At 40.4% G+C, this 11,667-nt stretch overlaps 1 protein-coding gene across 4 annotated transcripts in view; it reads left to right on the top strand.

Moving 5' to 3' along the window:
- The first annotated feature begins 4,631 nt into the window (after window positions 1-4,631).
- nedd4l (NEDD4 like E3 ubiquitin protein ligase) overlaps window positions 4,632-11,667 on the top strand; it is a 71,584-nt gene continuing 64,548 nt past the window's right edge. For all 4 annotated transcript variants that reach the window (XM_015942886.3, XM_015942887.3, XM_015942888.3 and 1 more), the window contains exons 1-2: window positions 4,632-4,908; window positions 7,520-7,593. In XM_015942886.3, coding sequence (XP_015798372.3) covers window positions 4,864-4,908; window positions 7,520-7,593 — 119 coding nt within the window. In that variant the 5' untranslated portion in view covers window positions 4,632-4,863. The remainder of the gene's footprint in view (window positions 4,909-7,519; window positions 7,594-11,667) is intronic.

Raw genomic sequence — 11,667 nt, forward strand, 5'->3', positions numbered from 1 at the left:
TCAATGCCCAGGCTGCAGGGTATCTTAGACTGCAGCTTTTCCACAAAAGGTAAAACCTTTTCAAGGTGCACTTAGTTTCTAAGGAAACTCAAACGCTGCTGGAAAGACACAGATGGAGATGGAGACAGATTCCTTCAGGGATCTTTAGGGATCTTTGTATCCGATTATTGTCTGTTGAATGAAACTTCCTATTTGCTCATTGTGTTGAACCCCTGAGAAGCCACGCCTGAAACGATTTTACAGGCATTGACGCAAACACACACATGCAAACACACATGTACATTCTTGTCAACGGTATACAAGGTCGGAGAGAATGGAAGTCTCTGGAAATGTTTGAAAAGTGAAAGACGACGATTTAGGCTCTGCAAAAAACTGTGTCAAGCCTTGTCAGTAAACACAGTGAGCTTTTCTTGTGCAGGTGGAGCTTTAGTGTGCAACACCGCAGTCCTTTCTTAGTGCCAAATCACTTTACTTTTATCAGTACTGAGAAAACGACGCATCACACTTTATGCAAATCACTCTGTGATTTAATATTCAGAATAATGTTGTGTAAGTTGTGTTTTACTTATGATCTTTGAGCTGAGAAGCATTGATGCACATGGGCAATAATCTCTTCATAAAGCTTGAAGAGCTTTATGAATGGAATGGATAGCTTGTTGTTGTTGTTTACGACCGAGGAAATCTTTGCATCTCCCCTTTCCACTTCTGCTTAGTTGCAGTAACGTTACATAACAGGCCATCTGCTCTGGACATTGATTTAAAAGTCGCCATGTAAGCCATATGAGAATGAAGGTAAACATTAGGAGAAAAGCAGCTTGAACGCTGCTTTAGACAGACATTGTTAGGCTTCTGAAGGTTATAGGTAATCACACCCTCTCTATCCATCTCTTTCCAAAAGATTTCCCTCATTTTCAAAATAAACTGCATCAAATCTTGTGTTCTCAGAGTTTAGGTAATGCTTTTTGTTTTTGAAGCTTATGGTTATTAGATTTAACACCAGATGAGTAAAACAATGAATACTTTTAAACTGTAGTGAACATCTGGTTTAAAGAAATCAAATTATAGGTTCAAGAACACAGTGAGCATGGTTCTTTAGGGACATCTAGTGGTAAAAGTGGGCACTGTTTTTCAGTAAAAATCAGTTGCAACTAAACTAAACATGAAAAATTTACTAGTTTGATTCAATTATTTTTAATATTCATCCTTGAGCTACTATGTGTTTGGTCATAATGTTGCCCAAGATAGCAACATCTGGCATAATAAAACAAAAGGACATCTATCTTGTGTTTGGTATACATTACAATGTTAAAAAAAATAACGTTTTGCTTGAGTTTGCACTTAATGCAGTTTTAATAAAAATTATATGCTTTAAACGTTTCAGAGAACTTAATGACTACAACAATTTTGGCCACAGCCTCATTATAAGCCATGCTTGTATTTGAAAACTTTGATTTGGTGTTTCACGGTGAGGGCAAAACTCACCTGGCGGTGTGAGTTAACCACCTTTCACAGGGGCCTGTGCTCTGCTCACTCTGTTTTCACCTGTTCTGACCACCATCCCCTTCACCACCAGGTCTAACTCACCAATAGGTGGTAATCAGTTAACAGCGCTGCTATTCTCTTTACTTTCAGTATGGAGATCTGAAGGTCTGATCATATGGTTATAAAATCTATAATTGAACTTTGGCCCAGATACACAATGCACAAAAGTCTAATAATGACACCATCAGTTCAGATCTGGTTTTAGACCATTAAAAGGGTGAAATGTTCCCCCATGTTGGAAGGAGCTCTGCCTGAAGTGAGAAAATTTCAGTAACTGAGTTAATGATTTTGTGAGTGATGGAGGGAGATGTGGATCAAGCAAGGCTTTGTTTTCAGTAATAAAGGTGCAGCAGCACCAGTCTGGCAAAGCTCCAAATGCAAGGGTCTGTCTATGGTCCGGTTCTCACCTTTAAAAAGGGAGTCCGATACATACAGAACTAACAGAAATACAAGCAGGAAAACAAGATAAATAGCACGTAGTGCACCTACAGGAGGTCTTGCAAAAACCAGCCTGAACAGGTGAGTTTTTAGGTGCTTATTAATGGAGTCCACTGAGTCCACTGATCTCAGGCTCAGGGGGAGAGAGTTCCAGAGTCTGGGGGCCACAGCAGCAAATGATCTGTCACCTTTGGTTGTTAGATTTGAATAAAGACTGAAAGAGTAAAATCCTGATTATAAACATGTGAAATGAACAACCTCCACTAGAGGCCGGGCTCAGCACTAATGAAAAAAGGAGGAGCTTCATCATTTATTAAGGGCATGGAGTAGAGATGATGCTCCTCCACATGCAAAGGAGTCAGTTGAGGTGATTTGGGCATCTAATCAGGATGTTTCCTGATCGGCTTACTTTGGAGGTTGTCTTGATGAATCTCACTGGGACAAGAGTCTGAGGCAGAGCCAGAACTTTCTGGAGGCCTGCTCTGGGAATGCTGCTCATCTTGGCCAGGGCATTTTTGTAAAATAGCTTTTCTAATCCATTGAATTTTCTTCCTGGATAAATAAAGATTAAATATAAATGAAGTAAACAAATTTGTATAATTTATTGCATGTTTCGTTATCATACAATGTTTCTGGAGGAACACAACTACACTTCATTTGTCAACAGTTTTCTGGGGCAAGTCTGGGAATTCCACAACACAAGTTCTCTAACTTTAATTTCTGCAGCAATCAAAATTCAGTTTTTGGTTTCACTACTTGAGATAACAGATACATTAGTTTAATAGTAACTTGTACTATTGTGCTTGTGCCTTTGTCATGCTAACTAGTAGATCGTGGCTAAACCTAATGAATCAGTTTAGTGGTGGAACTCAATAATTAGAGGAAAAAAAGAAGGTCATGCATTTGCCTTCGTTTGTTTTCTAACCTAATTTGATGCCCATAGGAGGACATTTAGAGCTAGAATACTCAATGCTGACTGAAAAATAAGCAGATTAAGTTAAAATCTGCGGTCCTTTTCAGCATTATGACAGCCTCGCATGAATGTCGGTTTTTTTGGGGGGGGGGGGGGGGGGGAATCCCCACTTTTTCCAAAGTAAATTTTTGTCCCCTGCTCTTTCTACTGTCCAAAAATAATATTACAATATATAAATAGATACTGGTAGAGCACTAGGACCAAGTGGAAAACAACCACTTGCGATGAAGCCTGTTTCCCATCAGAACCGCCCATAAGCTGATCTATTGGCTCTGCTGATACTTGCTAACGTGTGATTGGCCGTTCCTGCCGCCTGTGTACTTGACAGTACTGCATTCCTGACATTGCATAAAAGTGCCTCTAGGCTATAGTTTTATACATTTTTTTATATTTACTATAAAGACCCCCTCGAGGTTCTCACCACACCAAAAAGCTGATTGAAAACAATAGTAGATGCGTAATTGTCAGTTTGATGAAGGGTGACTGAACTCTAAATCTTTACAGTGCAAAACTAAACAAATAAACACATAAAACATTCCCTGAGCAAATACAGTAACTATTTCAGTGAATTATTTATTTTAATATCCAAATGTAAAACTAAATAATAAGTAAGTAAAAATGTATTTTTTACATAGCCTTTCAAGATCAACCAGGGGCAATCAAAACAATGGAGAGGAATATGCAGAGAAATTACATTTAAGGCCCTAAAAACTCGAACAAGAATCTTGAAATGAACTCTTCTGGAAGAGAAGCAGGGTGTCGTAGGTGTCTCAGTCAGAAGCCGAGCACAGGCATCACAGGAGGTTTTGCTCAGACAGGTAATGAGGGAGAAGCAGAAATTTAAGGATAAAAAAAAATTCCAGCTCAGTGTGTGACTCACCTTGGCAATGCTCCTGAGATGATAGAAAAAGGAGAGAACCAGAGAACTCACACAAGACTCGCCCTGTCAAAGGTCTCAGCAAGTTTAACAGAGATGAGAGGTGGGAGAAGCATAGAAAATAGAATAGAATAGAAGGCTTTTATGGTCACTGCAAGTACAATGAGATTAAAAGCAGCTTTTTCAGTGCAGTCAAACACAAATCGTAAAATCAATAAATAAACTGTGCAAAGTTGTGCTACATACACATCATATATTGCAGTTACGGTCAATAACATATAGATATTGGTTGTACATGCTGCTCAAAAGAATATCCGACTAGGAACGAGCTTGTCCAGGGCACAGGTTAATGAACACTTCACTGTAAAAAAAACACCTCTCCATGTAATGGTGGATTCAAATGCATTTACACCCTAAGACTGAGTGGCTCTCTGTCATAAGCCCTGGCCACAGCACCAACGCCATCATTTCTACCAACACAATTTGTGTGGTAATTTTTTGTAATGTTACGTTACTTGATTTCTTTAAACGCTTGCCTTTGTGAGTAATGGCTTCATTTAGCCTTCAAATCCTGAAAAACCCCAAAATAACACCGACCTACGCTACACCACGCCTCTTTTATTTGATTGGCTGGACGATAACTCACAAAGCCTCTCATTGGTTAGTAGCTAAAGCAATCATTTCTAACCGGCAAATGATTGGTTGAGCTGCCTGGAGGAAGTCCAGCACCACAACATAGACGCAATAACCTCAGAGTTGACAAAAGCGAGCTGCTACAGTGACAACATTTGGAGTGTAGACTAATTTTTCATCCCTTGCAAGCTGTGCCTCGGGCGGACCACGCTGGCGCGGATTAGGTTCTTTGTCTGTGAATCCTCTCCCGGTCCGTGTCAAGGATTTGGTCTCAGAGTGGACTTTACCACCACCACACGGCAGAAAGAGGAAAGTGGGGCTGTATTGTTCAAGGCTAGTAGGTAGCTAGCTTTGCAAAGCGGCTTGCGTTTGTGGATATTTATCGTGGACCGCAGGCTATATGGCTGTAAATTACGAGCCTATATATGGACTTTCAGAAGACGAGGTAAGCTTTAATGTCATTAAAGCCCGTGTTGATTTGTAGCGTGGTGTCGTGAAGAGGGGTTGAGCTAGAGATGGCTAACGGTTAGCCGTCAGTGAAGCCAAACAAGACCTCACCCACGGCAACATTCCGCTGTACTGCTCAGGTAGCTCCCATCATTCCCCTTTATCACTGTTTTATCACTTCTTCAAAACATCAGCATCTGCTTAATGATAAGAAGCAACGAGCCGCTTTGTTAGCAGACTTTTCAAGTTAAAACGCCCACTTTATAGCTTTGCTGCATCCTCTTTTGCATTAAAATGTATGAACGACTTGTAGCTGTCACTGAAAGTGCTGTGTCGAAGTGCGAGTGGGTACATTTATTTGTGCTATTTTTGGATCCGATGATGGCTGAAATTACCGGATAACTAGTTTAGACCCAAACATCTCATTATCTCAGCTGTAATCACAGATGTTTAGATGGAGAGCTGACCACAGAGGCAATGTGGTCACAACTAGAGTTAGATAAATATATCTGTGTTGGATGTGGCACTGCAGATGCTGTGATTCCTCAGATCAGCAAACGCATTTCAGCACTGCTATGTGACAAACGAGACGATTCCCCCATGTAGCACGTGTTAAATCACTTCACCTGTCAGCCATTTGTTATGCAGTCACTAAAAACGAGGTCTAGACGATTGTTATGTTGATGTTGTTGGTAACTTCTTTTTAAAGATTTATGAATTACATTTAACAATCTGATTTGCATTGGATTCAGATATTTCTTTTTGACAATCTTAATTTGCATCTAGACATTTCAAAACCATTTATCTAAACAGTTTTCTGAAATCCAAATTCAGAAACTGTCCTATACACTGCTGCCACTAAGACAAGCACTGATAAAAGATATCTTGATATCCTGGTATCTTTTCAACCAGTTGAAAGGCTTTTTGCGACTCGTTTTGACATTACCTAGTCATTTTAAGAATGATTGAAATGTCAAAAAGCAGGGCCGCTAATTTCTTGAAAGGTTGGTAAACAAGAGGAATGCAAGTTACTCCACCAAAGTCTGAGTTTTTTTGTGTTTGTGAAAGTAAAGCATACTGGAAACCACAAGGTAACGTGCTGAACCATTTAACATGTTTCCACTCTTTATAAGGAGCCTGGTGGTTTTTATGTAGTTTTACTGACGTACGACGTGGATGCTGCAAAGGAGATGTTATACAGTCCTGTCATGTAAAGTTATACATGAAATATAGAGTCTAGAATGCATAACTTTACCACAATAAACATTCACATAACGGTTTTTATTGTGTCTTTGTAGTGGGGTACAAAAGAAATCAGATTGAATTTAGACTGACTATTTCCAGTCACCTGCCAATTTCTTTTGTGTGCTTCTACGTCCTACTGCTAACAAACAGGGTTATGTAACTGGTCTGATTTAAATTAGGGATACACAGGTTCAAAAATTTGGGCCGATCTTATTAACCGGCATTAATACAGCTAAATAACTTAATAATACTTATTTTTCTTACACTTTTTGCACTGTTTAAAAGTGATCACACCACCTACATTGCTCCTCTGCTTCATTAAAGCCGGTCGTGCACTGTACAACTTTTTTTTTAGCCAATTTTCCCTTCGTGCGAGAATCTACGAGATTGGGGCGAGTTTTGCGCTGAGCGTCGTGTAATATTCAGGGGTTACAAGAGGCTATTAACACCGCGTGACCAATCACCGGTCAGCAATCGTAAATTTGCACGAATTTCTGGCATGCTTGATATTTTGCTCGTCCCTCATGACAGTATTGCACTGTTGAAGTGGTGCTGCGAGCGGCTGCAACCCAAAAAGTACCAGAACCGCTCAGCTATTTCCCTATTAACACACGTCGGTCTTTTTCATTTATACTTTTCTTTTTGCACACAATGACAAGGATTGTCAAGAAAGCGTGTTTTTCGTGTTAAACTTATAAAACATTAATTTACTTTTGTTTCTTTCTTTCGTCTTCCTCCTCTAACCCCCATAAATCCTCGTGTGTCCTCCTACAGCACTCCCGAAGGACAACAGACATCAATAACAAAAAAAGGTCCGGCGTGTTGTGTAAAACCTACAATTTTTTAGCAATTTTTTAGGCCCGACGTGCTGCTACCAGACGTAATGTGAGCACATGACTCGTGAGATTAGCTTTGCGAGGATGTTGTACAGTTTGAGCTGAACGCTATGAGTAAAAAAGTTGCACAGTGTCCACCCGGGTTTAAACACCCCAACAATCCTGCGCTGCATCTCTGTCGCTGCCACATGTCCAAACAAATACCACACGGCCAACACCCTCACTTCCTGAAACAAATATGCTATCAGCTAAATAAAGATGGAAATAAACATTGGTTTTTAATATTGGCTCAGTTTTATTTAATGACCCGATACCAGTATGTTAAAAAAAACAAATGACAAACCGATAGTGATGCTGATGTTTCGTGCATCCCTGATAAAGTGTTTTCTTTTGTGAATGCCAACACAGAACTACTGATTATCTCAGCCAGCAGCTTAAAGTGCTTGATGCAGATTGATAAGGAAGTAATGTGAGTGTTTTTCTAGGGTTGGGATCAAATATTTTCCTATATCTTTTTCTTTTTTGCAGAATGATACACGTGTGCTGCGGGTCAAAGTCATTGCTGGAATTGATCTGGCAAAGAAAGACATCATCGGTGCCAGGTAAGCGCCACAGGATGCCTTGAATGCAGCTGTTTCTTCATTTAAAAAATATATTTTAAACATTGAAAGTAGGGATGTTCCGTTCCGATGTTGGATGTAATTCAATATTGGCCCAAAAACACTGTATCGGTTTATATCGGACGACATCAAACATCTCAGATACAAGCAGTCCGTTAAGGTTCACATTTTTGCAACCAATGGTTAAGAAATTTTCATATTTTTCTTACTTACTCTTGTTCTCGGATTGAGTAATATCACTTGATCAAGCCTTTCATACATTCCACACTGTGAAATAGGTAAAAGTATGTATGATTTGTGCTGATATCGTATCAAATTGATATCGGTATCGGTCAGTAGCCTGGCCTGCCAGACTCCTCCTCTGTTTAATTCTGCACAGAGAAAGAGTCTGGTAACTCACAGGCAGAGAGGCACTTGGGGGGGGGGGGGGGGGGGGGGGACTAGGCAGCTCAAAAGTAACCAATCAGAAAAGAGATGGAAATCCCAATTGTACCGCACAACGCTGTAGTTTTCTAGCTGTAGTAAAAAGAACTAGCGTCTGGCAATGGCGCAAACATCTTTTTTTTTTATTTTTTAGAAGAAATGCTTTTAGCGCTTCTACTTGTGGTTTTAAAGACATTTGAGTCATTTAGAACAGAGGAAAGAGCCGAAGCAAACTCCGCTGCTGTCTTTGTTGTTTATGAGAAACTGAGCATCGCTGTGTGTGACGTTCGTGACGCTGCAGTTTTTTAGCTGTAGTCAAAAATGGAGTCTAGTGACAGCGCAAACATCTTTCTTTAGAAGAAATGCTTTTAGCGCTTCTACTTGTTGTGTCCAAGCCATTTAGAGCAGAGGAAAGAGCCACAGCAAACTCCGCTTCAGTCGCCATGTTCGACAAACTCTGCGTTGTGGTGTGTGATGTACGGTACTCAGCGCTGATTGGCTCAGTTAGAATTCTCACGGGGTGGGGTTATTTTAATAGGAGAGTTACCAGACTCTTTCTCTGTGCAGAATTAAACAGAGGACGAGTCTGGCCAGGCTAATCGGTCAGTATTGAAGACTGTAATATCGGTATCGTATCGGAAGTGAAAATGTTGAAGATTCTCAGGTCCTGACTATTGCAGCTGTTATGGACATCAGCTGACGAAGTTCATACGGTCATCCCGTAATAACTGTCAACGTAATAATTTGACATTCATAGAAGGCGAGTCAGGAATAAGACTGGGACTGAAGCTAATGGGCTCAGCATCCTACTCCTAAGGGCTCATTTTGTGTGCCTTTTTAACCTCGGTCACCAACAAGTTACAAACTTTCACTGCATTCTATTAACAAAGACCTTGAACTCTGAGTGTTAATCAGTGATTACCTGCTGCTCCCATCTTACTCATAATCCCACTTGGTTGCAAATTTTCCAGATAGAAACTGCTGATTAATAATTAAACACGTCTCATACTTTGTCACATGTGACAACACACTGATGTAACTGACAACACCCTTTTAGATTTGGATTTGGATTTAATGTCTCTTTCTGTTTGTTGCTTGGTATATATTGACATTTATTTTTTTATTTTATTTGATTGCATCCTTAAGCTGCATGACATCCGTCCATAAAAATCTAATAGCCTTCCACTTTACACTGGCAGTGCCAAAACTTGTTAAGAAATGAATGAGACCAAGTGAAGCGATGAGCTACCACCTGCTCTTTCCTTCATCTGCTCGATGTATCCGTTCTCAGAAAGAACATTTATTTTGCAGGAAAGTTGCTTTGTTATTGCAAACGATTTCAAAACAACCCTCAAGTGTAACGTGAATCACTTAAAATCCTAAAGAGGTTTGTTTGGAGTTCCTGTAATGCCATGTTGATGTGTTGCAATCACTATTTTTATTGGAGATGACTGTTTATTATTTTCCCCATACAAATACAACCAACAGAAATATTCATGCAGACTGAAAACAGTAGGTTTGGAGTGTCTGCTTAAAAGAAGTGCTTGAATAATTAATTACCGTAATTTCCGGACTATAGAGCGCACCTCAATATAAGCCGCACTGGGCTAAAAGCCGCAGATATCTACTGAATTGAAAACGTAGTTTAACTGAACTGATCAGTATCAAACAAAACAGAAAAGTTATTGATTAGTTTATTCATCGTCCTCCTGCGCACTGAAACCACTGAAGTCATCTTCTTCAGTGTCTGAGTTGAACATACCTTTTCTGTGACGATGTCAGTGTCGCTCTCCGTGTTGCTGTCATCATCCCGGGGTGAAGCTGGGAAAACAAGCAGCGCCGTTTTACTGTGAAAAAAATCCTCCTGGGCGCTTTCCGTAGCGCTCCTTTAACCAATCCTTCATTAGACTTTCCAGCATCCATCCTTTCTGGTTGACTAAAGCCGCACCTCATTATAAGCCGCGTGGTTCAAAGCATGGGTAAAAGTAGCGGCTTATAGTCCGGAAAATACGGTAGTTAGCTGCTCTTTAATTTCTTTTGACAAGGTGAGCCGATTCAGCTGTAGAACGGATTGAGACTATTTTTAAGCGCTTCAGATCCAAATCAGTGATTTTATTTCTCATCTTATTTCTTTTAACACCAAGAGCAGCAGCAGATTCCTGGAAAGCTTGATTTACACTTATATCCGTAGCCTCCTTTAGAAAATAATGCCACCAATTAGCAGCAATGCTGAGCCGGCATCAGTGAGCCTTCGGTTGTTCATAAGTGGTCAGACCATGACAGTAAAGTGGTGCAATCGTGCCTTTTTTTATTTTTTTTTTTTACAAAAGATAACGTGATGGCTGTTTAAAAGGGTTATGGGGGTGGTCTCTGCGCTGCTGCGGACTTCCGTTAAACTTGGACATGAGTTGATTTTTATTGCGATTGAAGCCGCGCTCTATAAGTTTATTCTGGTGATCTGAGCTCCAGCTCTAACTGAGAGAAGCTCTGCATCGCTCCGGTTTATCATCTCAGCTGTTTACTTTCATTTTCAAAATAGTTTTTCTCGGCATTAATTGCACATGTGATCGTGACATCTCTCTTTGTTGCGCCAAGGCATAACATGCATTCACAAGTCCGGCGTTGTGGCAATATTGCAACCAATCTCGGTGGCACGAATGCAGCTAAATTCCAGCGCCACCTTGTCGCCCCGGCGCGTTCATAAGAAACACCGTGGTGACAGTATTACGCTGATTTGCTGGCATGGTGTGTCTTATAAAAAGGAGTGTTAAATATGTCTGCACACAAAGGTGTGATGCTAACACATGGAGCAGCTCTTAAGTCAAGAGAGGAGGCTGACTGATTCTTGGCTATTTTCACTATTTACTCACAAGCTGAGCGTGATTAATGAAGGCTTCATGAATATTTAAAATGTGACTTCATTCTGCTAATTCTAGTAATGTATCAGAGCAGTGTTAAAGCAGACATTGCCAGAAAGAGTTCTTGCCCTCATGTAGAGGGTATGAGTGAGCATCCTGGTGCCCTGCTGGCAGGACATCTCGGCCTTTCTCTGTCGGAGCTGAACTGTGATGCAGAAACACTGAATGAGGACTTGGACGTGTGGCTAGCTAACCACAGTTGGTGCTTACTTGGCAGTCTGTCGCATTTTGAGAGGTTTCAAACAGAGCCAGCCTTTTCTCTTTGCTTCAGATGTCATTCTGTTCCTACTGTCTTACATATTTATTATTCTTTTATTCCTTAGCCATGCTGTGTTCTTCCAAGTTATTGGGTTTTGGTTGTGTTGGTTTCCAGGAGTGTTGATAAATTTTCAAGGACCTTGCATGCAGTGAAAGGAAAAATCCAGCAATCTGATATCATTTATCTAGTGTTGGCTTTTCAGGCCAACTTCCAGGGGGTTTCACTAATGGAAGTGAAGGAGAAAAGAAGACTTGGAAAAGCTGAGATACATTAGATTCATTTTTATTGTTTAGTCACAGCCCGTCACAGAACCACACAAACATGCAATTAGAGGCTGTGGGGTTCCTGAAGATATGAATTCGTAATCAAACGGCAGGACTTGGGGTGAGGAACATTTTTCTGACAGCTTTATGATGACTCGTCTTAGTATTATTTGCTTTTTTCTCACCTCTCCTT

The sequence above is a fragment of the Nothobranchius furzeri genome, chromosome 6, assembly GCF_043380555.1.
Source record: "Nothobranchius furzeri strain GRZ-AD chromosome 6, NfurGRZ-RIMD1, whole genome shotgun sequence".
In the NCBI taxonomy this organism is placed as follows: domain Eukaryota; kingdom Metazoa; phylum Chordata; class Actinopteri; order Cyprinodontiformes; family Nothobranchiidae; genus Nothobranchius; species Nothobranchius furzeri.